The sequence below is a fragment of the Aphelocoma coerulescens genome, chromosome 2 (assembly GCF_041296385.1).
Source record: "Aphelocoma coerulescens isolate FSJ_1873_10779 chromosome 2, UR_Acoe_1.0, whole genome shotgun sequence".
NCBI classification, from domain to species: domain Eukaryota; kingdom Metazoa; phylum Chordata; class Aves; order Passeriformes; family Corvidae; genus Aphelocoma; species Aphelocoma coerulescens.
In genome coordinates this window covers 105,816,610-105,844,369 of record NC_091015.1, presented here as the reverse complement: position 1 = coordinate 105,844,369, position 27,760 = coordinate 105,816,610, and the positions used below count along the sequence as shown (strand labels likewise).

At 43.0% G+C, this 27,760-nt stretch overlaps 1 protein-coding gene across 1 annotated transcript; it reads left to right on the top strand.

The window, feature by feature from the left end:
- SCGN (secretagogin, EF-hand calcium binding protein) lies at positions 1-26,729 on the top strand. Its single transcript, XM_069004966.1, has 11 exons — positions 1-79; positions 393-463; positions 9,677-9,769; positions 10,337-10,426; positions 11,314-11,370; positions 12,261-12,338; positions 22,435-22,490; positions 23,955-24,000; positions 24,116-24,175; positions 24,810-24,878; positions 26,224-26,729. Exons 1-11 carry the CDS (start codon positions 1-3, stop codon positions 26,350-26,352), a joined length of 828 nt encoding a protein of 275 aa, XP_068861067.1. The 3' UTR covers positions 26,353-26,729.
- The last annotated feature ends 1,031 nt before the right edge of the window (positions 26,730-27,760 follow it).

The following is a 27,760-nucleotide window of genomic DNA, read 5'->3' as shown; positions in this document are numbered from 1 at the left end:
ATGTCCAAGCTTCACCCCCACAAAGTCCTGCAGGGGTTTTCGAGCCCCCCTCTTCCTCCTTACTATGAATATCACAGCTGTAAATTCCCCTTTTCACCCAAAAGTTTTGCCTTTTCATCACTTCCCTGTTTCATCTGCTGTTCTCTCTTTTGGTCCCAGTTTGTGGATTTATTTTTGTTTCTGAAAAGTTTTCTGTAAGGAAAACTCCGAAGCTGTGCCCAGCCCTCACGGAGAAGTGAACAGATGAAATTGAGTAGGATATGGGGCTCCCCTGAGTGGGCAGGCAGGGCCCCAGCTGAGATCCTGACCTTGAAGCCTTGGGCTACCTGCATGCAGCCCACATAGAACTTAGGCAGTACCCCTGATCATTAATACATTTACTTTTTATTTAGACAATGGTTACATAGAAGGGAAGGAGCTTGACGATTTTTTTCATCATCTCCTGGAGAAACTGGGACCAGAAGTAAGTACTGTGCTGTGTTAGTTGTGCATCAGGTCCAAGCAAAAAAGTTATGCTGAAAGATGATTTGTGTTTGTTATTCCCTGATTGCTGACTTTCTTAGCAATCCTGAGGTAAAGAGCTTTTCTTTTGGCAACAGGGTGGCATTTAAGCAAGTACAACAACAAATGCCATCACCTGAGCAGTTTGATCAGTTGTTTCCAACACAACAAGTGCTGTCGGGGTGAGATCGCAGTTGTCAGCAGCTGAAGGGGCTGGTTGGCAGCGTGGAGAGAAAGTCATTTACTGTTGTTGAGTAGAAACAAGTGAAAAAGCACCGGCACACAGCCTGGCTGACTGAGCAGGAGGGCAATGTTCATGGTTTATTTATCCAAGCCTGTGCTCATTAGTTTTGTTAATATGATAGATTTCTTTCCCAGGTCAATTTTTAACACATATGCTGTCATTAATTTTAAATGGTGCTTAGGAAGAAGGCTTATGTCTATGTTGCCACAAATGGCTAAAAGCCAAACGAGAGTCAATTCTGTTGCTTCTAAGATCCAGACCTGGCTCTCCAACGTTTCTGGGTTTCTCCTCTGGTTTCCTTTCCTGGTTTTGGCAGCACTTCCCCTCTCTCACTCTCTGCATCTCAGTACAACCAGAAGTTGCATGACAATTTACAGGGGCTGGTTTCCTTGGCTCCAAGTCATACATTGCCTATGATGTCACCATCAGTGAAGGAGAAATCCTCAGGCCAGCACTTAAAGAATATAGTATACAAAGAATATATTAATATTTCCTCTACACAGCGTGTGCCCAGATAGGAAAACAAGGAAACATCTTCCAAATGGAAGGAGAGGATGTGCCAAAAACCAGCGATTAAGCAATTCCTTTAAGCAAAAAGTAATTAACAAAGAGAGAAAAGGTTGCTGATAAAAGGCATAAATTCATGAGTATCAAGTGTAAAATCAGAATTGTACTTACAAGCCAATTACTATTCTTGGATCTTTAGGGCTACAATAAAAAAATAGAAGCCATGAGTAATTTTTTCAAGCATATTTTTATTTAATTTGCAAGTAAATTTGGATTGAAATATTGGCAGTTTCTGCAGAAATGTCTTTCAGAGCATGCATGGTTAGATGAACAGATAGGCACGTAAAAAGACTTCAAACAAATCAAAAAAGATTCAGTAATAGGAATCTTTAAGGACACAGAAAAGCTGATTAAAAGAGAAATCAGAAAGCTTATGATTATTTACCGAGGAACAAAGGATGAAATTGGGAGCAGCATGCTAGTCTTGGGGTATTGAAACAGCTACACAAAGCATGCTCAAACAAACTCAGTGACAGCAAACATGAGATGTTGAAGGAGACACTTAAAATCAGGCTGCAGAGGTCAATGCTGCAGCAGGTAGCTGAAGCAAGGGACCTCCAAGTGGGGCTCTCTGGAGTGAGCTGATGGTGATCACCAGGGATCTTATGCTGCAGGCAGCTTCCTAAGCATGTGAGTCAGGAGAAACTCCAAGCCCCACTCTAGGCCATAGCTGCCCTTATGTACCACTCACATGATGCTCTGGGGACAGCATCACACCAGCTGGATTGCAAACCCGGTGTGTTACAGCAGTTTTTGTGGTCTTGCTGATACCAGTGTGAACTCCTTTACACTGTGTTGGTTATCAGGACACAGAACTTGCAAAATGAGGGTGTTTTAGTCATGAACTTACTGCTTTAAGAAATCAGTAATAGTTTTATTGCTTGTTAGAAGTCCCTGCTTGGATGACTCCAGCTTAATTCAGCACCCCAATCCAATTTGCATTTCCTTTGCTTCTGCTATCTAAGTTTTGCCATTAAAAGAAATAGCTTAACACAGATTGAATGGAGAAAGAACCAACTCCCTCTCCTTCTATTAAATAGAAGAAATAGGCTAATTCTGGAAGACAGTGCTCACTAACTTTCAGGGTACTCACACTGGCTGTCAAATGCTTTTGGTTTTTTCCTTCTAGTCTTCTTGCCTATTTTTGGCAGTATTTCCACTCTGGTAGTATTAGGGATAATAACACATCAGGCTGCAGGCAGAGCAGTCTGTCTTTGTGGCAGAACCCCAAGGGGAGCTTTGTCCTGGGAGGCTGAGAGCAGTCCTCTGCCAACTCCTCTGGGTATGGGGATCACTTGTAGCACCAGATTAAACAAAGGTTTCTACTACCTTTTTACAATGAGTTTGTCTAACAATCCTGAGCTGTTTTTATCTTTTTCACATGATTTATATTGTACAGGCTTGTGATTATAGCAGGAAGAGTAAAGGGTCCCCTCTGCATTGATTTTACCATCCTCCAGAAGGAAAGTGTCCTCTGTGATAGAAGTAATGCACTGGGACTGAGCATCTCTCTGCTGTACCACTCATCCTGACCTTTACTCCTTTGGGTTCTTAATGTCTCCGTTTCCTTGCACAGTAGAAGGGGGAGACAGCAATACACTGGCATAACTTACAGATGTGTCACAAGGATTAATTAGTGACTGTGTCTGAAGTGCTACACAAGTGATAAATAATGTTATCAGCACTGGAAGTTGTCTCTGCTTGAATAGAGAATGGCTTCATAATTATATTTTTTCAGCCTGCATTCCCTAAGCTGTTATTTTTCTTAATGACCACCGTGGTTCTTCAGCTCTGTTTTTCCTCCCGGCTACACTGCAACATCCCCAGCTGAGACTAAATGCCAGGGGATGGGAGCAGCTGGGAAAGCAATGCAAAAACGAGCCTGTCAGAAAACTGAGAGACACAGCTCTTCCTGACAACTCTGAGCGAGGAAAGAAACTTGAAATAGCATGCAGTGATGGAGGCCAATTCATTGTCTTTTATTGAACCATCAACAAGTGGGGGGGGAAGGGAAGACTTTACAACAAAGGTAGACCTGTAGTAAACCAACTAAATCCCAGATGCTACTTCCTGTCCCTTCTCCTCCAATGGGTGATTGCTGGAGGCATTTGGACAATGAACTTAACAACACACTTTAACTTTTGTCCAGCCTCAAAGCTGTTGGACTAGATGGTTGTTGTAGGTGCCTTCCAACTGGAATATTCCATTCCATTCCATTGAAAATGCCTTCAGTTTCCAGGTGTGTGTAATTCATCCTCACACCAGCATTATGATTGCAAGGTGCTGGCATTATCCACCTGCTTCTGTTATCACTCCTATGACTTCTCTCTAACCATTTGAGCCTCCAGCTTCCAGGCTGCTACTGCATGGCTGCCATGAGCTGCCTGGGCTCTCTTCTGCTCTTTCATAAACCTCTTTCTTCTACATTACGGCTCCTCTTTCCTTGCATTTTCCAGAAGTTTATTATATTGAGGTGAAATCTCAGTGGAAAGGACAGTTTCTTTCAGCATCAAAGAATTTTATTAGAACAGGAACTACAGCTCCTGCATTTCTGTCTTATATTCCTGTACATCTTTCTTTCTGCATCAAGATCATTAAGGATCTTCCTTGCTTTCTCTTTTCTGTGGTTTTAAGGAAGCTCTATGTATATTCTCATAAGGATTAGATAAGATTTTTATAGATGAATGGCTATAAATTTTAGGATTGGATTACTGAAAATTTCCATAAAACCAATGATGTCTGGGCAGATATGGAAAGAAATGCACATTTGGCTTTCTCAGGAAGGTATTTCACTTTGCTTAAATTATACTCAAATTAGATAGAAAACTTTCAGATAAAGCATGGTTGCCTTCATCTAACTGTAAGTGTGTAGGAGGCCACAAAAATTGTTGAAGTATAAATTTGATCAGACAAGACAGGTATTAGCCTTGTTATAATCCCTCCTGCCTGAAAACCACATGGATAGCTATGACTGGAAGGGACTGAAGTTAATCCTCTGGAGCTCACTCTGAGCAGCTATTAAGGATTTGTCCTTGTTTTTTACTTCCAAAGAATAGAAGCACCCTCCAGTTACTCTGGCACTTCCTCCTTCCCCTGCACACTGTATTGTCTATCTAAATAATGTGCATAATTTAGCACGGTCAGGAATGCAACAGCTAGTCAAACAAAGTTTAATGGTCAAAACATCAGCCAGCCTCAAAACCATCCAAAGCAGACTTCCCATGTGCTTTACCACCCCAAGAGATGTAAAGTCACTGGTGACCATCAGGTCAACAGCAAGAAGACTCCTAGAAGAAAGCAATCAACTTTCATCCACATCCAGAATATTTCAGAATTCTAACCCCCAGGAAATCCTGGCTATTTAAATATTAGGAAGGTATTCTTTACTGTCAGGGTGGAGAGGCACCCTGGAACAGGGTGCCCAAAGAAGCTGTGGGTGCCCCATCCCTGGAAGTGTTCAAAGCCAGGTTGGATGGAGATTTGAGCAACGTGGTGTAGGGGAAGGTGTTGGAACTGAATGATCTGTAAAGTTCCTTTCTACCCAAACCATTCTATCATTCTGATTATTGCCAAATAGAGTTATTTCTTTAGGTGTGGCTTTCATCCGCCTTGATTAGCCTGGCCAGTTCCTATCCCTGTTCCTCCACATTAAGGCATGGAAGTGCCTCGAGGTATTTCTTAAAGGAAACTAAACATGCCCATGGTAAAAAATACACTATGTGTTTTCATCTCCCAAATGCACATCGAACAACTTTCAGCCTAGCAGAAAGGACAGAACAAAGAACCTGTCCAAAGCCTAACCACAAAACCATGATGGCACAAGGAAGGCTGCAGTAGCCTTTGTTGGATGCTGGTGTCTACTGTGTGAGAAAAGCTTTCCCACGTTTGTGCTGATGAGGGCTAAAAAAGGAACCAAAAATGCAATGTGGGATGACAGGATAAGTGCTCATCCATTGTAGCATGCAGGAGTACAGAGTTTGGTTAGTAAATCCTAACCAAAGTACAGGGCTGTATTCTCAAGTGATAGCACTGAAGTGAGCAAGATTGGCCCAAAGGAGAATTTGGCCCTGGAGCTGTAGAGTGATGTCCCACAATTATGCAGGCAATCCAACCTACAACTGCATGGGGGTAACAGAGTCATTAATGAGATTAGTTTTTACAATGAAGAAATGTTTGGCCCAAGAATGAAAGGTTCTTGTTCTAAACTCAAAATGTACATTACTGATGTCTCTCATGTGGTCCTTGCTGGCCTCATATCTGTACTGTGTGGCTTTTGACATGATAATTGTTGTTGATTTTGTTTTCCAACTGTCCTTCTTGGCAGACACAATTTATTTTCATAGATCTTGTAGGAACTCGATATCTGTGGGACCCTTGGCCTTTCTGTCATATTTGGCTGAAACACTAGAAGACATATGTACTCAAGCCAGCATTTTCAGAAAATTCTCTGAGTTTTTTTCAAGAAACAGTGTATAATAGTCACTTAAATGTAGTTTCATCTTTTTTTAATACCCTAATCAATATAGTGGCTTGCTTCTAAAATCATGTCAAGAAGGAAAAATAAATCAATTTATTACAGAATTGTCTTGACCAGCAGGAATTAAATGAGAGATCCAATTCCATTAAGTAGGAAAGGCTCCGCAGTGCTCCATAGATTCACTTTTTGCCCCCCAAACCAAGTGACTCATCGTTTGTTTTCATCAAGGCAAACTTCTGCCAAGCACATGAATCCCTTAAGGAGCAAATACTTAATTAGTCAGCATGAGGCAAAGAGTGCAACAATAAGAAAGGAATGGATTAACAAAGAAAACAGATTACATCCAGGTTTCCAAACCATCATAACCAGCCATGACAAAGAAATTAAATGCTGTAGAAATTTTAAAAATATGTGATCGTGCCCTTTCTGTGATTACAAACACTATTAAAAAACAGATTACCTTTGTGATGCTAAATACTTCTAAAGGGTTTTCACAAAAGGGAAGATGGAGACTGGACATGGAAAGGAGAAAGCAGAAAATTTATTTGTTAGGGCATCTTGAAGCACAGAAGCTTTTCTCTGTAAAACTCTGTGGAAGAACATTCATACTAAGAAATTTACTTGTTAGCCCTGAAAAATATGTGAACAAAGTCATGGTGTTATTTTGAACTGTGTTCTTTTATGAGAATAAAAATTACATGGCCTTCTCCTCATGGTAAGTAGTAAAGATTTCTTTTCTGGCTGTACAGTGAGAACATGCAGCAGCCCTTGGAAACCACACAGCATCCACAAACTCAGGGAGGTGCATGCACCAGGGAAAGTAAGGAATTAGGAGAAAGGCTTCTCTGTACAGACAGTGACTGGAAAGGATGCAACAGCATTCCCTTAAACCCTCACAAAAGGGAAAGCATTGCAAACCTTTGAAACTGGTTAAAGATCTGTTTCTTGAGACAGGCAACATAATCAAGACAGCATTCTCTGATAAAGAATGATGTGCTCAGCTGCAGACATTTACTTGCTGCAAAGCCATTTCCCCCTGTTCCACCTTATGAGTCAAGAGGCACATTTTTGTATGCTGCTATTTGTTACGTCAGGTTTAACCCAAGAGATAGCTCAACCCCCCCACAGCCACTCACTCACTCACTCACTCACTCACTCACTCACTCACTCACTCCCCAGTGAAATGGGAGAGGGAATCAGAAGAGTAAAGTGAAAGAACTCATGGGTTGAGATAAAGACATTTTAATGGGTAAAGCAAAACCCACAGGCACAAGCCAAGGCAAAACAAAGAATTCATACACCGCTTCCCATGGGCAGGCACGTGTTCAGCCATCTCCAGGAAAGCAGGGCTCCATCATGCTGACTTGGGAGGACAAACACCACACTCCAAATATCTTCCTTTCCTCCTTCTTCCCCCAGCTCTGTATGCTGAGCACCATTCTAGATGGTGTGGTGTATCTTTTGGGTCAGTTGGGGTCAGCTGTCCTGGCTGTGTCCCCTCCCAACTTTTTGTGCACCAGCATCCTTGCTGGTGGGGTGAAGTGAGTCTTCAGATCATGTTCTTGCTTGGATAAGGGGAACAGATCATATAGATTATGGGGTTTTTCCAGCCTTTTAAATGTCTGTGGAATAGAAGGGCAATTAGAGCAAGCTATTTGTTTGTACCACCAGTAGGTCAGTCTTGAAAACCAGGTCTCCCAGCCTTAGTTTCTGCTTGGAATATGTCTTATTGGATCTATTTACTTTTTCAGTGTTCTGGGATGGTCTATGGTTTTTTTTCAAAGCCCCCTTTGAAACCTAGTGGTCATAACATGAGATGTATAATTTTTAGTGTAAAAAATTGTAATATACAAATAATTTTGTCTTGAACATGCATCTTCGGAACGCCAGTTTTGTGCAGTATCTTTTCTTCTTTGTGAGTAAAGGCTCGGTTTTGGTGGAGCTACTACCAGTTTTCTTTCATAAGTAGAATATTTATGAAGAGAGAAAGATTGTCCAAATTGAAAAATCCACTGTAGAGTAACCCCTTGGACTAAAAGATTTTGGAGCTGTGTAAATATTGTAAGTATTCCAGGCGTTTACTTGATGTATCCCATAGTTTAAATCAGTTTATATAACGAAGGAGGGTGTCCTATTTTTATGCATATAACAGTGTCCCTGCCACAGAGAGCTCAATGAAGTGGTAGCTGATAGCTGACACCAAGTTGAGCAGTAAGCGTTTTAACAAATGACTAGTTTGAAATGCACAGCACACTTTTCAAATATCAGCTGTGATTATCATTTTGGAAATAACTCATCCTACTGGGCACAGAGGAGGATCATTTCAGAGTACTTTGCAAGCCTATTGAAGTTGGCAACTGATAGGCTTGCCTAAATCCCGGGAGGTGTCTCCAAGTGTCAATGTGCTGTCAGAAGGCAATTTAAACAGCATGAGGGTGAGTTATAATGCCAAGGGGAAAGAAAACCAAGGCGTGTGGTCAGTGATGTGCTGTGCCCTCAACACCCGAGCCCACAGGACTTTCTGGACGCCACCATGGGAAAGCAAGATCCTGCAGCCATGCCCTGGGATCCGCTCAGCCCCTCCTCCTGGGACTGGCCATCTTGGGTGCATCCCTGTGGGATCACTGCTGGGTGTTCCATCCCAAACTGGGAGGTGCCAGCCCTTGGTGTTACACAGCAAGGATGCACTCCAAGGGCTGCACTGCGTGAAGCAGTGCACTGAGTAAATTTGGGAAAGTCCCTCATGGTCTTGTGTCATAGTAATAAAGAAGGGAGTGTACAACCTAATGGAGCTTCAATAGCAGCTGGAAATGAGAAGCTGCGTTAGAAGACTCAGGAAGGAATAGCTGTAGTCCTAAATCCACATGGTTGTAGAGAAGATAAAAACTTTGAAGGACTTTTATTCAGGGGTTGGGAAGAAGTTAATTTATTGTCTTGTAAAAATTTCTACAAAGGTATGCCACAAGCCAGTGTGGGTTGTCCTTCTCCCTTCCTTCCTTCCTTCCCCTCCCAGAGAGGGCCCCTTCCCACACGATTGGGAAAGAAGCCAGGACCTGCTCAGTGTGGGTGCTGAGGGTAACATAGGACTTATTTGCTTGGGAAGGATTAACTAGGTGAGCTTCCCAGCCCAGCCACAAAGCTCATATGACCAGAGGCCTTTTCACAGGGGAAGGAAATTGTATTTTGTGTGGTCCAGTCAGAGTGGGTACCCTCATGGCTGCTGCTAAAGAAACCGTGCCTGATGAACCTAAGCATTGTATTTCACCTGTCACAGTGATGCCTGTCAAAACACGTAACCTGACAAGTCCAGAGAACTCCTCACTATGTATAAATCGATTACAGGGTTGAGCAGATACAAAGGGAATGTCAATTGCTTGAAATTCTATGCTATTAACCCAGGAACACTGACAGGGCTTGGTGCCAGGTCTTAAATCAGCTGACAGGCAATAATAAGCAGCAATCCAGCTCCACTGACACTTTTCAAGGCTGATGATCTAATGAACTCCAGAGATGTCATTCAAGGATAAGGATATCTTCCTGAAAAGCACAAGTTGAAAACAAGCAGGATGGAAACTGCCATAACACACACTTGAGCAAAACCAAACCCCAGTGATATAATGGAAACAGTTGGCTGAAGAAGCAGATGTCACTGAGATATTTTGGGGTTTCCAAACACTGATCTTCCAACTGAAAGCTTAGTAGCTACAAAGACATGCATAGGACTTATTTCCAAAAATTCATCCACAATGGTGTGTCTACAGGCATTACCCCCAACTGTAAGGCTGTGATGATCCTGGTGATTATCTGTGCATGAGGGGAGATTTCCTCCAGGAAGTCTTCTAGTGCCCTCAGCAATTTTCATGCACTTGTTGTTTTCCCCATGGTAGAGCACCATCACAGAAGAAGAAGTTCAGAGGATGAAGGAGCAATTCATGTCTGTCTACAATGTCACCACAGATGGACGCTTGCAAATCCAGGAGGTATCTCTGCCCAACCCCAGCTCAGGATTTCTTTTATAGAAGGACGGAGAACTAGAACAGACTTTTTATAGGGTCCATAGGAGTAGGAAAAGGGGTAATCTGAAAGAGGGTAGATTAAGAGTAGGTTAGGGAAGACTATTTTTAATGAGGGTGGTGAAGGACTGGAAGGGGTTGCCCAGAGGGGTTGATGCCTCATCCCTAGAAACATCAAAGATCAGGTTGGGCAGGGCTCTGAATAACCTGATCTAGTTGAAGGTGTGCCTGCCCATTGCAGGGGGTTGGACTGGATGACTTTTAAAGGTCTTTTCCAACCCAAACCATTCTATGATTAAGACCTGTAGCAGATGTGGGAGATCTGGAAGATAGAGCCTGGGTGTGGAGGAGGTGACTCATGGAGTATTGCATTAGCCAGATCCTTTGGTCTGGAATTTATTTCCAAGAGAGAAACAAGCCAAACTTACATTTCACATACTGGGTCAGCAGCCACCCAAGTTTTTTCTTTACTTTACTTTCATGGTGTGTGTCTGGTTTTTGTTGTGGGGTTTTTTAAAAATGTTTTTTATCCAGCTTGCAAATATGATCTTGCCGGATGACGAGAACTTCCTACTGCTTTTCCGACGGGAAACTCCCTTGGACAGCAGCGTGGAATTCATGCGGGTCTGTATCTGCACATTGCCTCCTCCCCCTTGCACACCACCAGCTTCTTCAACACCAATCCCTCTGCCCTCTGGAGAACATAGCTTGGGAAATAGATGGGTATTGTGAAAGCAAAACACATTCCGACCTGTTCAAGTAGAGAAGGTTTTACATTATTTACACCAGCAAAACAGAGGTGTGGTACCTAGGGCTGGACCAAGGGTACCCAGAGAGCTCATTATATTTCATAAACACTCTCAGCCACCTATCAGTCACACCACCACAGACAAAACCTCCCACTCATCAATTCACCCCTGCAGCTCCTCAGCTGCAGTACAGCATAAACCAAGAGGGCAGACCAGGCACATTTTAAGCACCATTTTATCCTGAAACATTAGACTCTCAGGGCATGGAGAGGAAACCTCCATAAGTTGGGTCAACAAGACCATATAACTCTGCCCAGTCTTCCTCTGATCTCTGCCCCTAAGTATCCCAACATGGAATTTCAATTTTTCCAAGACCGCATGCAGTTACTTTTATTTCACATACAAGCTGGGGGCTTCTGCAGATCAATGGCCAGTTGTGTATGGCCTTGACTCAGGGTAGTAAAAGAAGCTGCATGTACAAATTAGGTAAGAAATGCAAAGCAGTTTCTTAGTATTGTCTTCCTTTTATAGACAGTGTGTCTGCATTAAACGTGATAGCAGCATGTAGCATGTACAGCATCCAAGTGTGAGTAAGAGCTATTGTGTGAAAAGTTTATTTTATTTCATCTACAATTAATTAAATGTTGGATAATGCAACAACTTGCTCATTATGGAAGTTCTGCTTTGAATCTTTACCATCTATCACTGAGCAGATGAGTAACTGCAATATTTATGTCACTGCATCAATCTGTCCCCGTTCAGATCTGGCGCAGTTACGATGCTGACAGCAGTGGATTTATTTCAGCTGGTGAACTCAAAGTAAGTTACTCTAACAAATCTCTCTGGGCTTGACCTACAGCTCACTGATGTCAATGGGAGCCCTTCCATCCTTCCTTTACCAATTTGCTGCCTTTTTGTGTGGTTGACAAACGGCATTTCTGGGTTGCTCGTAGTGAGTTTAAGGACTCATGCCTTCTGGCATGGTCTCAGGGGCCCTGCAGGAGGGAGGATGGTTTGCTGTTGCCCTCAATGGCCTGCTTCCCCCTAGCCTTGTCCCATGGCCCCAGTTGTCTTGGTGACCTGAGGCATTCAGTGAGACCCACAAGCACTGCCTCACCTTGGGTTTGCACATGTGCCTCTCCCAGCTAAACAGAGCCAAACCCATTGTGTTTTATTAATGGGATTTCTGCACAATCTCTTCCTGAACCTGCAGATTTTCTGAACACTGATTTCTCATTAAAGCTCAGGCTATTGAGGCAAGAGCCTGTTCAGAAACCATAACTCAAATACTTTGAGCCAGCAAGCACAGAAAGTCCATCCCTGGGCTTCACACCATGTCTCAGTGTGTAGCTTCAGCCTGTGTCCCAGCAAAAATGTAAGAGGATGCTTAAGGGTTTTGCTGAACGGCAAATATTTTGATTTAAGATCAACTAGCAAGTATTGCAGGACTTACGTTATCTTTTGCTTATTTAATGAGTTTATTAAGACTCACTCCAGTATGCCGACTCTGGGGAAATTTGGTTATTTTCTAATTTATTCAAAAAAACGTGTTTCCGATAAAAAAAATTGAACTTGGTCAAACTGACCAAGTACTAACCAGGAATGTGAAACTAGATTTGTGTAACCCTGCTGAATTCCAAATTGAATTTCCTGCTGTTATTTCTTGAATTTACTCTAGAGAGTAAAATTTCTCTCTTTTCTTACTACAGGATTTCCTGCGAGATCTCTTTTTGCAGCATAACAAGATCGTTGCTGAAGTAAAGCTGGAAGAATATACTGATACTATGGTAAGAAAAGATAGAATTAATGTTGCGTAGATCAGATTACAGCCTAAAATCTCCTTTAGGGTCAATGTCTGTAGGGCCATAAGAGCCCTCTTAAAAGGTATGTCAGAGATCCCTCGGGGGATTTAGCACACACTGCTGCTAGCAGTTCTTTGCACTGGACATCAGCTGTGAAGGCATATTTTTGCTTAGAGTTGAACTATTTCCTATAAGAAAGAAGCTCAACTTTACACCAAAGCAAGCTGAGCTCTAAACCGCTTTAAATGCAGGTGAGGTTCATCCTTCTTCAGGATATGCTCAGCCTCAGCCAGATCTCCAGCTCATTCACTTCCTTCCTCCATCTCTCCCTCCTAGCAAATCCTTTTGCTCCCAAGACATGCAGGTATCTGGCTTTTCTGCTTGGCAAAGCCCAGAAAGCCTTACTGACTCCCTGCTGCTTCCCTGAAAGACTGGGAGGTCGAAAGTTTCAGTTCTCTGCCTGGCTTATGACAATATAGCTTTTATACTGCAATCAACAACATAATATTTGGTGTGGGTTTAGCATCAGTCACCTGGATTTCAGAGCAACTTATTCCATCTAAACATCTAAAAACAAGAAAAGAAGGGAAAAAAAATCTCATTTCTGATGTCATTCTCAAGGGTATAATTTGGATTCCACTAGCACACACCTACCACCACAATTTTCTAAATGGTTTTCAGATGGGACTGCCTTGTTTCTTGGCACAAAATCTGTGTTTGTACCTAAAAACTAGCTTGGTGTGCAAGCAAGCAAGGAGCTGCCCACATATTTTGCAATACCATGTTATGGATACATGATGTGTCTGTGCCTAGAAATGTGATCCCTTAGAGCAATGCGAGAAACTGTACTGTTTCAGAAGAGTGTATATTTTGTTTTTCATATTTATAAGATGGTGAAGAGAGAGGAATGCCAGCTGCAGAAATTATTTTCCAGCTGGTAGAGCTTGAAAATAATGAAAGCCCAGAAGTTATGGCTAGGAAAAAAATCTTTCTGGTAGTATTTGCTGGTAGCAAATATCTTTCATTCTGCTCCGTTAAGGTTTCCATCCCTGGTGCTTAATCTCTGATCAGGTGCTGGGGAATAGGTGATCTGAAGCTTGTAGACAGTGGGTGGTTCGTTTCCTCCAATTCCTTTCCTTTCCCCTTAATTTCCCAAGAAAGATTTGTGATTCCACTACCCCAATGCAGCTAGGTATCAATGCAGCCCAGGGCTGAGAGCCAGGAGGTCTGGTTTCTATTCCCATGATTTCTTGTAGAATGGCTTTGTATCTCCAGAGAGGCAGTTTAATCTCTATGTTAGAAGATAAGATTTGATCTGGGAAAAGGGATACTTTGTATATCTAGGGAAACCTATGATCTGAAATGCAAATCTGGCTCCTGAGGACAAAGGTTTGCCAAGCTGAAATGCCAAAAGAATCAGGGATGTTAATGGTTATTAGAAAATGAGGATATGGCAGATGATTATTTTTTCCTTGCAATTCTTTTCTCTAAGCTGAAGATCAAGGATGTTTATAAACACACCTGATCCCAAAAGCTCTAAGGCAGGGTGTGAAATTGCCACAGGCATAATCTTATCCTGTGATGTCCTGGAATAAAATAGAGGATATGAATTCTGTATGTAACAGCAAATTATCCACATGGGCAGTATCCTATAGCATCAGATACACTGCACAAAAGATTGCATATGAACTTATCTGAAGTAAGAAGGCAAAATTCCAAGGAGGGAAGAAAGATTCAGCCTCGCATTTGCAGGGCTGGATTGAAGAGGAAGAAGTCACTCAAGGAGCACAGGTTTGATGTCAAGGCCCAGGGCAATGGCAGCCCTATGCTTTCCATCTCTCCTTCCCATATGGAGTGAGGAGCTGCTGGAGTGCAGAGTCCCACTGCCACTGGACTCTGCCACCATCACCACTGTTTAGGATAAAGGGGTCAGTGGTCCATCCATTTTTTTCCTGACAACAGACTTTCTGTTTTATCTTTAGCAACCAGAAGCAGCAATTCCTTTATTGCAGATTGGACATACTTATATTTCTCTCCCCTATTGCTTTTCTCTCACCCTTTTATCTTTTTAAAACACAAAGTCCTTGGGACCAGGACCTGTTTCTGCTGCACAGAACTGCAGGGTCTCTCAGGGTGGCCCATCTATCCAGCTCAGGGCTTTCAAGGGCCAATATCATTATTATTCAGTTGAAATAAGCTGTGTCCCAAGGAGCTGTAAACCCATCTGTCTCCACAGGAATATACAGATCTCTGCCCTTTTTTCTGTACATGCACAGCTGGCTGCACACATCTTAAGCAGCTACTGATATACTGAGTGGACCCTAGGGCCTTCTGGAGATAAAGGGGAAAAGGCAGAAACTATCATTTTAAAGAAGCTAGCCCAGGCTTGAGGGAAAAAAAAGGCAGCATTTTATGGTTTTATGCTGGGTATTTGCAGTTTGTGAGCAGTGTGAGCAGATATCATATCAACCAATAAGGGCATGCTAAATTCTTGCCCCTTGTGCTGCTATGAATGATCTCATACTGCATTAAAAAAAAAAAAAAAGACAAAAAAGGTTCAGAAGAAGGAGAAAGTATTTGTTTTGGAAGAGACTGGTCAGCTCTGGAAAGGAACATCACTATCAGGTTGCTTAGCAGCCGCTTCTTAAGAGACTATTCTGTTTCCTTGTGACCTTGACATCCTTTCATCAGAGAACACTGATAGAGATCAGGGATTTGATGAACAAGTGATGAACTCCTGTAAAGAAAACAGGTAGTGAACACACTGGCATTGCACAAGCTCCGTGAGTCTGCTAAATCAAATCTTAAAAAGCACTAAAGCCGCTGGGGAAAATCACAAAAGAACATTTGAGTTCTCAAGACTCTTCATGGGGGAATTGAAGTGACAATGCTGTGCTGAGGAAGCCCCCTTGTAGGCACTGTTCTTGGTTTTTTCTCCATGCCTACATAGTAATAGGTACATATTTGTCATTAATACATTAATAGTCATTAAGTGTGTATTAATAATTATTTACATGCACCCACTTTCAGTTCTGAGTCTTTGAAAACAATTTGTAGTTTTGTTGCCTTCCCATGGGAAGAGCTGTTCCCGATCAAGAGCTGTTGGCAAGGAGCAAGCTCTTGGAGGTTGAAGTGAAGCCTGGTATTGCTCTGAGCCTCCTGAGAAGAGGCCCCAGTGGTCCTGCAGTGTGTGCTTTGGGAGACAGAGTGATCATAGCTGAAAATGGATGGAGGGTTTAAATAGCATGGTGAGAATTTTCTGCCTTCCTGAATTAACACAAGCCAGAGAAATTAAGACCGGCCCCCTTGATGCTTCATGATGAGAACACTGTGGATGATGCCAGTAGAACAACTTTTTCCAATCCCTCCCCACCTCCCCTCAGCCCCTCAAGTCAAGCTTTTAGTAGGTTTCTGGGTCCTGGTGAAATTTCAGCTCAGAAATACCCATCTCACATATGCATTTGATAGCATTTTTTAATGAGTGAGATTCCCTACCTGTGCATGCACACAGCTGTGTACTTACATAGAATATTGTAAATGCCAGGATATGAACTAGATTTAAGATATGGTTTCTGATAATCCACAGCTTCCCAGATAGCAGCATATTACTTCTAATTTGTAATCCCAATGTCTACAAGCAGCATGCAGGACAAGCTCATTTCTGAGTCAAACTTCAGCAATTTAAGTTACATATTCTGCTGAAACAGTCACACATGCAACACTGACATTCACTTTTTGCATTGCCTTCTGTTGATAATGTCAGATGGAGCATAAAAAAACTCCTTTGATCATCATTGTATTATTGCATTATTGTATTTCAGTAAAATGTAAAGGATAGTTCTTGCTCAGCCAGCATGCCATCTTTGCCCACCATGGGTTAATATTTTAGAGAGGCAATAATGTAAGTGCAGTGACTAATCACTCAACATGTATTGGCCATGAACTACACCATTTGAAAGCTAGTAGATGGTGATGACTGAGGATGAACCCCAGAGAAGTCAGAATAGGTATTTTCCCCAGCTGTAATGACACCAGGTTTTTGCTGGGCTTACTTGCAGAGATTCTCCTGGGCACTGAGCTATGTGCCCTGAGCACACAAGCCTGCAGCTGAGGGCTTCTCACCTTTTCAAAGCAAAGGGAAAGAGGTTGGCTTCTCCCTGAGAATGGTTTATGTCTACAAGTATGCATTGGGGACTACCTTTATTGCACATTGAGGGGATCCTTTGCAAGGATGATGCCAGAGTCTCAGTGTGGTCAGTTCCATGGCTGTGAAAGTCTGTTTGTGCTCAGTGATAATGCTAATGTACTTATGCAGGTAAATAAAAGCCAGAGCACAGAAAATTCAGGTGATTTAGACCCTCAACCTTACTAGTCAAGCTAGCATATCTTTGTTAACAAAGTCTCTTGTGACCACCGAAGAAATGGTGTAATAATAGACACATTTACTATATTGAAAAAAGGCCTAAACTGAGTTTGTTATGTTTGTGAACACACTGAGCAAACTTCCCAAAGCTCTAGAAATACAGTAGAGTGGAGTGTGACCTACAACACTGGTTCCTAAAGACCAGTTTTTGCTCCTCCTTTCTCCTCCTGGTAGTGGTCCATGCTGGCCTCCCTCCCCGGCAACTCTCTAAGGATGCTGGGAGGACCCACACAGCTGATGAACAAAAATCTGCCTCCTGTGTCCCTTCTCAATTTAATGTCAGTGGTGCTGTCACCTCCAGTTTTGCACCACACTTGCTGTGGCATAAGCCAAGGGAAGCAGAAAATCCCATTTAAACTCAAACGTCATTTCTGAAGATCAAAACCAACAGAACTCAGGAGCCTGCAGGATTTGTAAAACCCCAATAGATAATGCATAGGTCTCTTGGGAATCAAAACACTCTTAGAAATCCTGTGCTAAAGGACTTGCCTATGTGACACAGGCAATCTGGCTGGGCAGGTGTGTTAGTTTGAAAACAAACCAGTGGGAGTTCGCAAGTCAGAATTATAATTTAATAGGAAAATTAAAATAAACGCAATAGTACAAGAACACTGACAGAGTCAGGATACAACCTGACACCCTGTTAGTCAGGGTGGTGGTAGCAGACCAGATGAAGTGGTTCTGTTGAAGCGGTGATCCTGTAGAAGGGTCTAGTCTTCACCTGAGGGTCCAGTGGCAGCTCTTGTCCTCTAAGAATCCAGTAGGTAAGGGCTGCTTGTGCTGTTCCAAACACCGGATTATATCCAGTTGGGAATGCTTGGTTCCTCCCCCTGGGCAGAGCATCTCACAATGGGTTGATGTAATTTTATGAGTCACACAGTGGGTACTTGATGGCCCATTGAACAGAGATAGCCCCATGGAGGGAGTTATCAGGGATGAGTCATAGTAGGAGATAACGAGCACTGCCCCACCTGCTTTAACAGCTTGTGAAGATGATAATAGAATACATACTATTGGTTACATCTTACACTGTAACCTAGGACAGCAGGGCACTGAGCTTTTGTCCTGAGGATAACTTGCTGGCCACAGGGCCCTCCACCCACTCTGCAAATGCTTTTGTGACCCTGTCCTTCCCTAAAGAAAGAGGATATAGGCAGTCCTGCAACTTGGGCTGATGCCTGTCTTTATACAGTCTCAGTAACCTCTGTAGTCCCTGGCCAACTTTTGTTTCAGCTGTTGGGCATATGTGCCCACAATATATATATATTAAAATACATTTGTGAGAGTAGGAGGTCAAGTAAAACTGATTCTCTCAATGAATGTCCCACTTTATTACACATGAAGAAAGAGAACCAGAGATGTAAAACCAGGTTTTAGTGAGTCTGTTTATCACAGACCTATTTATTTTGGTTGTTTACTTCTTTCCTTATCTCTGTCATGGAAAATAATTCAGATTTATAGTCTTATATTGCTCTTCAATGAATGTGTGTTTGTCATATTGTGTTTCAGGGGCCTTTATAACACCGGACTGGGAAAGTAGAGATATTTCCTTTACTGAATTAAAAGCCGATGGCAGTTTTGATTTTGTACTTTAAAAAAACAGAGAGGTAACAACTTTCATTTGCAAACCAAGCTGTTACATATTCTCTGTCTGCCTCAGAGTGCCTCAGAGTACATTCAGACAAACAGAGGGTGTGCCCTTCGTGCACTGCCATTAAAATGTCAGTGAATTAATTTGTGCAAACACTTTAAAATATGAGGTAGCTTGACAGTAAAGGAAATGCGTCATTTTATAAAGCATACTGCTAGATGAAACAAAGCTTTTAGTAAAACTGAGTGCTATTTAAACATGCCAGACCTTGTCCTTAACCACATTGAGATGTTTCATATCAGCCTGGCAGCGTAAATATACCTTTCAAGAGTGTAAACTGAAAATCCATCAAATATAACGTATCAAGATGGTGTGCAAAGGCAAAAGTTTAAATTAGAAACAACCTCATAACCATTTCAATTATCTCCTTCTCCCATGATGTATGCTTTGTCACATGGCATTGGTACCCTCTGTCATTCTTTGTGTACTCATGCGCACAATTAGCAGATCAGATCAAACACTCACACGCTTGAAACTTGAAAGTTTAATTAAAAAACATTTCCCCAGGCTGTTCCCCGAGTAATGCAGCCATGGAGTGGGTATGCATGCGCTCCACTTGTCCAGATAACAGGATTAGGTCTGTCTTATTAGCTGTGGTACCTGAACTAATTCAGTGAACACTAGCCCTTCTTCCCTATGTGTTTTCCATCTTTCATGTGTTAGGCATTGGAAAGAATGAGCTTGGCCTAGCTCTTCCAGCCAGACTTTTATTTTCCTTCTGTTGACTGGTATGGACAATCAAAATATTGCATATGTTTGAAAATTGTATTCAGGGTAGCTGTGGCAGAAAAAGATAAAACAAATAGAAAGCACAAAGGTTATCTCTTGCAGAGCTGAGTGAAGGAGGTCAGGGGAGTTGGTTAGCCATAAGTAGAAATGCTGAAAATTTAATATCAAGCTCAAAGACAGGGTGCAAGAGAAGGATGTTTCCTTTCACTAAGCAATCCACTAAGAAGTTTATTATCTCTCTATTAAATGTGTTTTTATGGGGTCTGCACTGCTGCAGGAATATTGTAAAGGATTCAGAAATAGGTAGGGTTGAAAACCATATGCTCACAAAATTGATAATGAAGCAGAAAGCCTTTCACATCTGAACCACCATCTCTAATCTAGTCTGTTTCATTAAGGATGCACAGAACCCTTCAGCCTTCTGGCTATTTGCAGCTTCTGAAACCATGAAAAAATATGTTGCCACCTACAAAGTAGAGCAGACGCAGGGCAGGCGGGACATGTACAGTTCCAAGGCAAGGACAGCCATGCTGGGATGCTTATGTATTTATTCCCTGGAAAAGGACATGAGGCTAGGGATGTTTCACTGGAAAAGAAACTTGAGACTTTTCTCAGACAGGCCTATGTGAAATGAAAATTGTGCCCCAAGTCTGGCTCTTGGACAGGAAACCATCAGTCTGTCTTGGTCCCATTAGCTGCCACCATGGTGTTTATCAGTGTGCTTGTATAGAGATCAGGGCATGGTGATCATGAAGTTGAACTTCTCCCAAAAGCTCTGTGTTTGCCTTTCTGAGGCATCACAGAGGGAAAAACACATCTGAATTTGAAGTCTAGGTTGAAGCACCAAATTTTAGTCTCAAAAGAGTAATTCTGAGATGCACCAGAAATGGGAGAAAATAAAACACACTTTCAGAAGCTCAGAAACATGTAGGAGAATCCAAGTGAAGTACAAAGGCTGCTAAAGGCAGTAAGTTTTAGTGTGTTTTGGTAAGGACACTGTATCTTTGTATGGAGGAAAGACCACTACCTTCAGTCAGAGCTGCCCCGACCTAGCAGCAGAGTTCCTGAGAGCTGGGCCCTGTGTTACCTCCCAAAAGCTGTCCTTTCCCAGCAAATGCTGTCCTCTCTCACCATAGCAGCTGCACTGCTTTGTGGTGAGTTCCTAGAGACCATGTGGGTAACTAACACTCCTTGCTGGCCAAAACCAAGGGATTTGGAGTGACATTTTCAAAAGCACTGAAGTTATTGTACAGCCCAAGTACTCTGGTATTCCCACCACGCACATGCTGGTACTCTCTCTAGCCATCTAAATAGGAGTTGTCTCCATAAGCTTCCTTTGGGCAGCATATTTTAGAGCAGCGATGTAAGCTGCATGTTGCAAAGTCACCTGTGATGGAGAGCGTGCAAGAGTGAAGGAGTAGGGGTACTTCTCTCTCTCTCCTCAAACAACAGACAAAACCAGGTTAGGTATTGATGTTTTATTTGTAGAGAGGTTTTTGAAATCTTATCTGGGATTATTTACTTCTAGAAAGAACATTAATCATTTTCTATGACCTGCAGAATAACTCATTTATCAGCCAAGAACTGAAGGCTCAGGTTTATCTCTCTGGAGGCAGTGGGAAGCTGTCACTGCAAAGACATTTCTCCCCTTGGTGGCACCAGCAAAGGCAACTTTTGCTCCCATCCCTTCCTCCAGCCTTGTCCCACTGCTGCTCCAGCAGAGACCAGAGAAAAGTGCCATATTGCTTTGGAAGAGCTAATAGGGCAGGAAGCAGCATGCAAGAAGTTAGATCAGCTGGAAAGGGACAACTTGGACTGATGCAACCAGAGGGAAGTCCTCAGGATGGCTTGGCAGCTTTTTTCATTTCTCCAGCTCTAGGGCAAAGCAAGGTTCAGAAGTCTTTCCTCTGTCATTCAGTGGCTCTGCACAGAGCACATGTTTGGCAGAGGCCAATTAAATGGGAAAATATCTTTCCTTGTGCCACCGAACACCCACATGGCTCTCATGATGTCATTTTTCCAAATATCTCAATATGGGCCTTCAGTCATTCATACAACTTTTATACTGTCTTTCAGTGGGAGGAAAAGTGAGCCCATACCAAATGCCTCTTCAAAAAATCCACCCAAACCTCAGTAGTGTAAAATACTCAGAATAATTAATGGTATACAGTCTGTTGCAGAATCTCAAGCTAAATGTAGTACAATAAAGGGCTTGCTGCCCTTGAGCAAGGGGCAGGGAAGAGGCAGCACTGACAAAACAGGCAAAGTCTCCCTGAGAAATGGTAGCTCTCCAGATGCTACCTTTTCTCACACAAGTGTTAGGCTCTGCCCTTGCTCCACTGCTGGGAAGTGCTCAGGACATGCTGCTGGCTCCCACACCTTCAGGCTAAGTCATAGGGGATACTCCTGTCCCTCTGAGCTTTGTCAGACAGGGACTGGTCCAGGCCTTCTCCAGTGGCTGTGCAATACGCAAAAGATCCGTAGTGAACCGATTACGCTGCATAAGCACTGTTTTCTAGAACTTTGAGCCATGAGTTATTCAGGTTTTCAACTCATTAAACATCCCCCCCACCCCTTTCCTTGTAACAGACCCTTTTTTGTGCCTTGAAGAGAAATATGGAACCAAGTACAACAAATAAATTAATATTTTTTGGTGATGGCTCATTAAAATGATGGTGTTCAGGAAAAGAAAATGGTAAGTTTTGAATTCACACAGATTAACCTTTAACCTCTTGATGCTGGCAGCCTGAACCTTCTTCCCTGTCTTAGTGTGCTCTAACAGCAGGCCTTGAGCCAAGCAAGCCCCACAGCTTTAGTGGTGTAAAATCCTGAGTGCTGATTAGAAGGTGACATTTTAACCTCAGCTGCTCAGTAGCCACAGCAAGAGTCAAAGGTAAGGATGGAGTCCAGCTGGAAGTATTTGGAAGTTTCCCCCTTTTTTGGCATTTTTTTTCAAGGGCCAAAGCAATGTCAGTATTTAGTTTCTGAAGGTGCTTGCTGCAGACCTGCTTTATCCCCATGTAAGGGTGGAAGGGAGCAGTGCTGGTATTTGATTGCTTTGGGTTGTTGCTGCCAAAAAGCTGGTGGGTTTTGCTGTTCCCTTGTGCCACCCTTGCACTTGGTGCTAGCACAGGATGCCACGGTGCCCAGGGTTTGGGCAAGCACCCTGAGCAGGCAGAGGGGAGTGCACAGGGCAGACCAAAATGTATATTGGCTTTTTTTGCATGTGTGTTCTCCTCCTGGCCCATCTGTTTTATCTCTGTCTTCTTGATTTATAGATGAAAATCTTTGACAAAAACAAAGATGGACGGCTGGACCTGAATGACCTGGCAAGGTAGGATTTAATAACGTTGGTGGGATGTTTCAGCTCACAATGGTAGATCCAGGCAAGGTGATGTTCTCCCTCTAAGGACATGCAGTGGAATTCTACCTCCTATCAAATTGTCTGCTCTGATCCCACCTCTCCAACCCATGGTCCCCATTGCAATAATCTGAGAACCTAGAGCCAGTGATAGGAGCAATGCCAGGATCTGTCTGTACAACACCAATGTGCATAGTCAGTGCTACTTCTGAGACACTTCCCAGGAGGTGTGAGCAACCAGTGGCTCTGTTTCTCCAAAAGAAGGCTGAGAATCCTTTCAACAGGGTCACAGACATGCATTTATTTTACATCAATATGTGCAGCAGGGGCTGCAAAGAATTTTTACTGCTTTTTTGAGTAATAAAAGTGCCACCACAAAAGAGTTTGGCAGTGGCAGTAAGAAAGAATTTAGAGAGCCAAGGTGAGATGCTTGTGAATGAAGCTGGGGACTCAGTCATGGGCCTCTGGTTTTTTTCTGTCCTTGATACTTCAGAGGCTTTTAGAGGATTTTCATTACCTACTGATAGAGTGTATGCCTGTCTCTGTAAAACTATGTGCAGTGATTGGAGAGGACTTTAAACATGCAGCTACAGTCTTAAAACACCAGTTTAAAGGATGAGGGGAGAGAGGTGCTGGTTTGCCACTGTTAGTTTCTGCTTGGTATCACGACAAATGCCAGCACAAATAACTGCAGCGCATACAGCAGTTCCCTTTGACCGTGAAATATATGGCAGGAATCAGAGGCAGGATGGAGAATATCTAAAGGGGGGTGCTGTTAGAATTTTCTCTTAAATACAGTTCCCTGTTAGGAACCAAGCCATCTGAGGCTCTCCTCCAATCTGAGCACATTTCTCACTCTCCAAATCCCTCCATATGCAGACACAACTCAGCATGCTCTGTGTCATGGGCTCTAAAAACCTCAGCGTTATCAGAGCAGTTGGAGAGAGAAAAGGGTTTATTAGTGCTTGGTAGGCTTTAGGAGATGAAAAGAGAGGAATTCTGCCAGTCTTGGTACACAGGCCAGTATTACTTTGTCCTTTAGTTTTACAACCACCAAGTCTCCCTCCGAGAGAAAGCCATAAATCACTCTTTCTTTAATGCAGCACAGCAATCCAGTCATGAGGAATGATTGTCTGGTAGCTCTTGCTTTGGAAGCTGACACCCTTTGTTGTGCAGGACCACCAGAAATGCTCCAGGAGAAGCACTGGTGCTAATAGACATGTCTGTGGTGATCCAAAGGGCACCCTCTGTGCCCCATCAGAAAGGGAGGAAGGAGTGTGTTCCCACAACAGCCTTCTGTAAATAACCCCACAGGCAATTTTCTCCTTTATAGGCCTTTAATCTAACATCCCTTTGCTTTACAAACAATGAGAGCTCGGAATAGTTTGTGTGCAGGTGATAAAGTGAAAAGATCATAATTTAAATCTCTCCATTCAGGATTCTGGCGCTCCAGGAAAATTTCCTTCTACAATTTAAAATGGATGTAAGTAATGCTTATTTTTGATACATTGAGCCTGTCTCTCTCAGCTAAGATGGCCTGGGCCCAAACTTGAAATTTTTGCATTAAATTTTCATTTGTTTGTCCTCTCTGTATGCAGGCTTGCAGCACAGAAGAAAGGAGGAGAGATTTTGAGAAGATCTTTGCACACTATGACGTTGTGAGTCCCGTGAGCCTGTTCATTCCCTTGTGGTTTGTAAATGACAGATTTAGCATGTGCTGCTGAGACTTATTCCTCCTGCTGGGTGTTGTTGGAGTCACTCAGGAGTGGCAGCTCTTCCCAAGCCCATGGCCCATGAGCCCAGATGCCAGACTGGGAGGGGTGAAGTAGGGACAGAGGGGAGCAATGCTCAGAGATCCTGTGTCAAGGACCCATTTTGGCTTTCTGCATTGCCATGGCCAGTGCTGCTGCATTAGCAGTTTTCCTACAGGAGATGCAAGGGAGGCAGAGGAGGTGGTGGCAGTCTCTAGCAGTTCAGGACCTGCATCTGTGAGGGTAGTGAAGCACTGGAACAGGTTTGCCCAGAGAAGCTGTGGATTTTCCAGCCCCAGAAGTATTCAATGCCAGGTTAGATAGGGCTTTGAGCAATCTGGACTAGTGGAAGGTGTTCCTGGCCATGGTGGAATGGTTGGAACTGGATGATTTTTAATGTCCCTTCCCATTCAAACCATTTTATGATGCTGTGAACTTTATCCTATAAAGCTTGGTGAGCAGGTGGTGGTACTGACCAGTAAATAAACATTGTAGTGCTTTTGACTCACTGTGGAGTTTTGATGTTTATTCCTTCTTTCAGAGTAAAACAGGAGCACTTGAAGGCCCAGAAGTGGATGGGTTTGTCAAAGACATGATGGAACTGGTCAAGGTATCTTCATGGCTCTGTTTGTTAATATTCTGTATTTCTTAAAGATCAGTGCTTTTGGAATGCTACATACACAGAGAGATTAGTAAGAACATAGTGTCAGATTTCAGTTTGATCTTTAGCAGAAGGGAATGTCACCACCTCAGTATATATACTGCAGAGCATTTCGCCATATCACAGACATTCTGCCTCACAAATTCATGCAGCTTCCCTCTATTTTTAAAAGGTCCATTCTAGTTTGTACTTTGAATTAGGCAGATGTTACAGCATGACAAACTGTGTTGTCATGGATGAGTCATCACAATTTCTTTCTTCTCTTTTCCCTGTGGATGTGGTTCTCACCAGAATGACCTCATGGTTCATTAGTACTCAGGGCTACACTTGAAAATAATACTTGAGGTCTATCTCTAATTGAGAATACTGTACTTGGTGTGTTGCTTCAGCTTCTGATGGACAGAAGAGTCTGTCTTCATTGGATTATCTTGAGTTTCCAGATGTAGTCCAAGACAGAGCTTTTGACCAAAACAGAATCTGGTCTTTGCTTCCTCTGAGCCTGAGCTCTTGTATTTCCACACTATGTGATCTGGCACAGGGATATCTGCACTGCCACGCCCATTCAGGAGCGAGCAGAGAGTGGCAGCTGTGTGTCGATGGCTGCATGTGTGTGTTCTGGCCATGTAGTGTGCAGGGAAGGGTGTGGGGACAGGCAGGAGGCTGGATTTGTGCTGTGTAAAGGAGGGAAGTTTGTTCTTTGCCTAAGGGCCTTCATCAGCATTGCCCTTGGACACCACAAGCTGTGCATGTGAATTTGATCCCCTCCTGAGAATATGGGAAGCAGAGCAGGCAGTACAGTGTTAGGAGCATACAGAGACTGTGTAGCTTGTAAAATGTGTCTTCAACATGAACTTGATCCACAGAAGGTATTTTTACATTGCTGACTGGCCTGTAAAATAGGAGTATGCTGACAGAAATGTCACATTAGTCTTTGCACAGCAGATTTGAGAGACGAAACCAGGTGAAAGCACAGGTCTGGTAGAGTAGGGATCTGCATTGCACAACTTTCTGAAGTTTTCTTTTATATGGATCAGGTACTGATGGCCTTGACTGAGCACAAAAGTCAGGGTTCATTTCTATACAGTCAACTCACAGTGCCATGCCCCTTCTGCTTTTGCAGGGCACCCATTCCCCATCTTTTCTTTGCTTCCCCACCACATATGAGCTGATGTGGAGCCTTTTGGTCACTCTTCCTTGCGTGGATTTCCCAGTTGCTGCAGGATGGGCTTCTTTACAAGCTAGGGAAATCCAGAATAATTTTCTCTCTCAGCACTGTTTTTCTCTTTGTATGCAGCCCAGCATTAGCGGGGTGGACCTGGACAAGTTCCGCCAGATCCTGCTCAACCACTGCGATGTGAACAAGGATGGGAAAATTCAGAAATCTGAACTAGCTTTGTGTCTCGGGCTGAAAATTAACCCATAGCTGGGAAAATGCTTGTGGTTGTGTTTCCCTTGAAGGATTTGCCTGCTGCTCCTCGTAGAAGTGTGTCTGTGCTGCTGTAGGAGCGGTGGGGAGCTGAGGCACCGTGCTGCCAGGCTGGATTTGCACGGGGGCATCCTCGCTCCACCAACTCCTTTGTGGTGTTCACTTGCTGCTGCCACTTGTGCATCCCCTTAGCAATGTCTCCGCCCACCAGCAGATGAGCTGCTCAGAAAAGAGGTTGCTGTTCTTCTGCCCTCATGTCCTCCAAAACATCCCCTCAGTGCTCTCAGAGTGCAGCTACTAGGTATTTCTGATGGTCACTTTATATGTGTGAAGTCATTACTTTGGTGAACATTGTGCTTTGTGCATTTAAAATATTGGATGGATGACAGTGTATTTGTGCAGAAATAAAATGGCAATTACAGAAATTCAGTGACATCAAAGTTTATGTGTTATGTACAGAAAGCCATCTGCCACAGGCTGGCAGACTGTACGTAGTAGCCTTTTATGTAAGACGCATCAAATGGCAAGAGGTTTTGTGATACCTATCAGTTGTAGGGTTTAAATCTGCAATGAAACATGGTAGATCCTTCCCATGGGGAAACCACACACACCACGTGTGATTTGTGTGTCACCCTCACACATGTTACCCTCAGGATGAAGCCACAGAGTAACATTACTTCTGGAGGACACTTCTCTTCTGACCCAAACCAAAATAACCTACAAGGTTTCAATAAACTGGAAAACTGGAAGGACAGAAACCTGATGAGAGCAAAGCTCGTACAAATGCTTGGGATGTTTTAAAATCTGTTAGAGCTCATTGAACTTAAAGCTTCCTATCACTGCTGGGCCATGAGTGTAATCCCAGAGCCCAATGGCAACAGCATCATTTGTGCCACATATTTCCCTATTCCAAAGGCTTTGACTGAATATTCAGAAAGTGTCATGCCTACACTATCATGCCCATATAATTCCTTTTTAATTTCCTAAGAGAAAATTGTGGAGGAAGGGTTGTTGGCAAAAAATCCTCATATTTCACCGTTTTTATCTCCTACATATGACAGATCCACACTTGACACTACTAGGGTCTTTCTGGTTATATTTTCTGCACCAGGCAGCACAATGAAACACTCCCATTATACTCAGTTTTATAAAAAATAATCAGAAATTGCCTTCAGTCAACATGAATAGAGATGTAAATACAGATTACATAAAGCTCTTAAGAACATACTCAACTTATGCTCATTTTCTGTTTTCATTGATGATAATCTCACAGACCAAACAAGTGCTAAGTGCTTGTTTAACCCCAGCACGGAGCTAGGGCTTTAAACTCTGAAACTGCTTTTTATCACTCTGGCAGCAACACAAATCACAACCACAATAGCAGAGCTTTACAATGGTTCAGAAA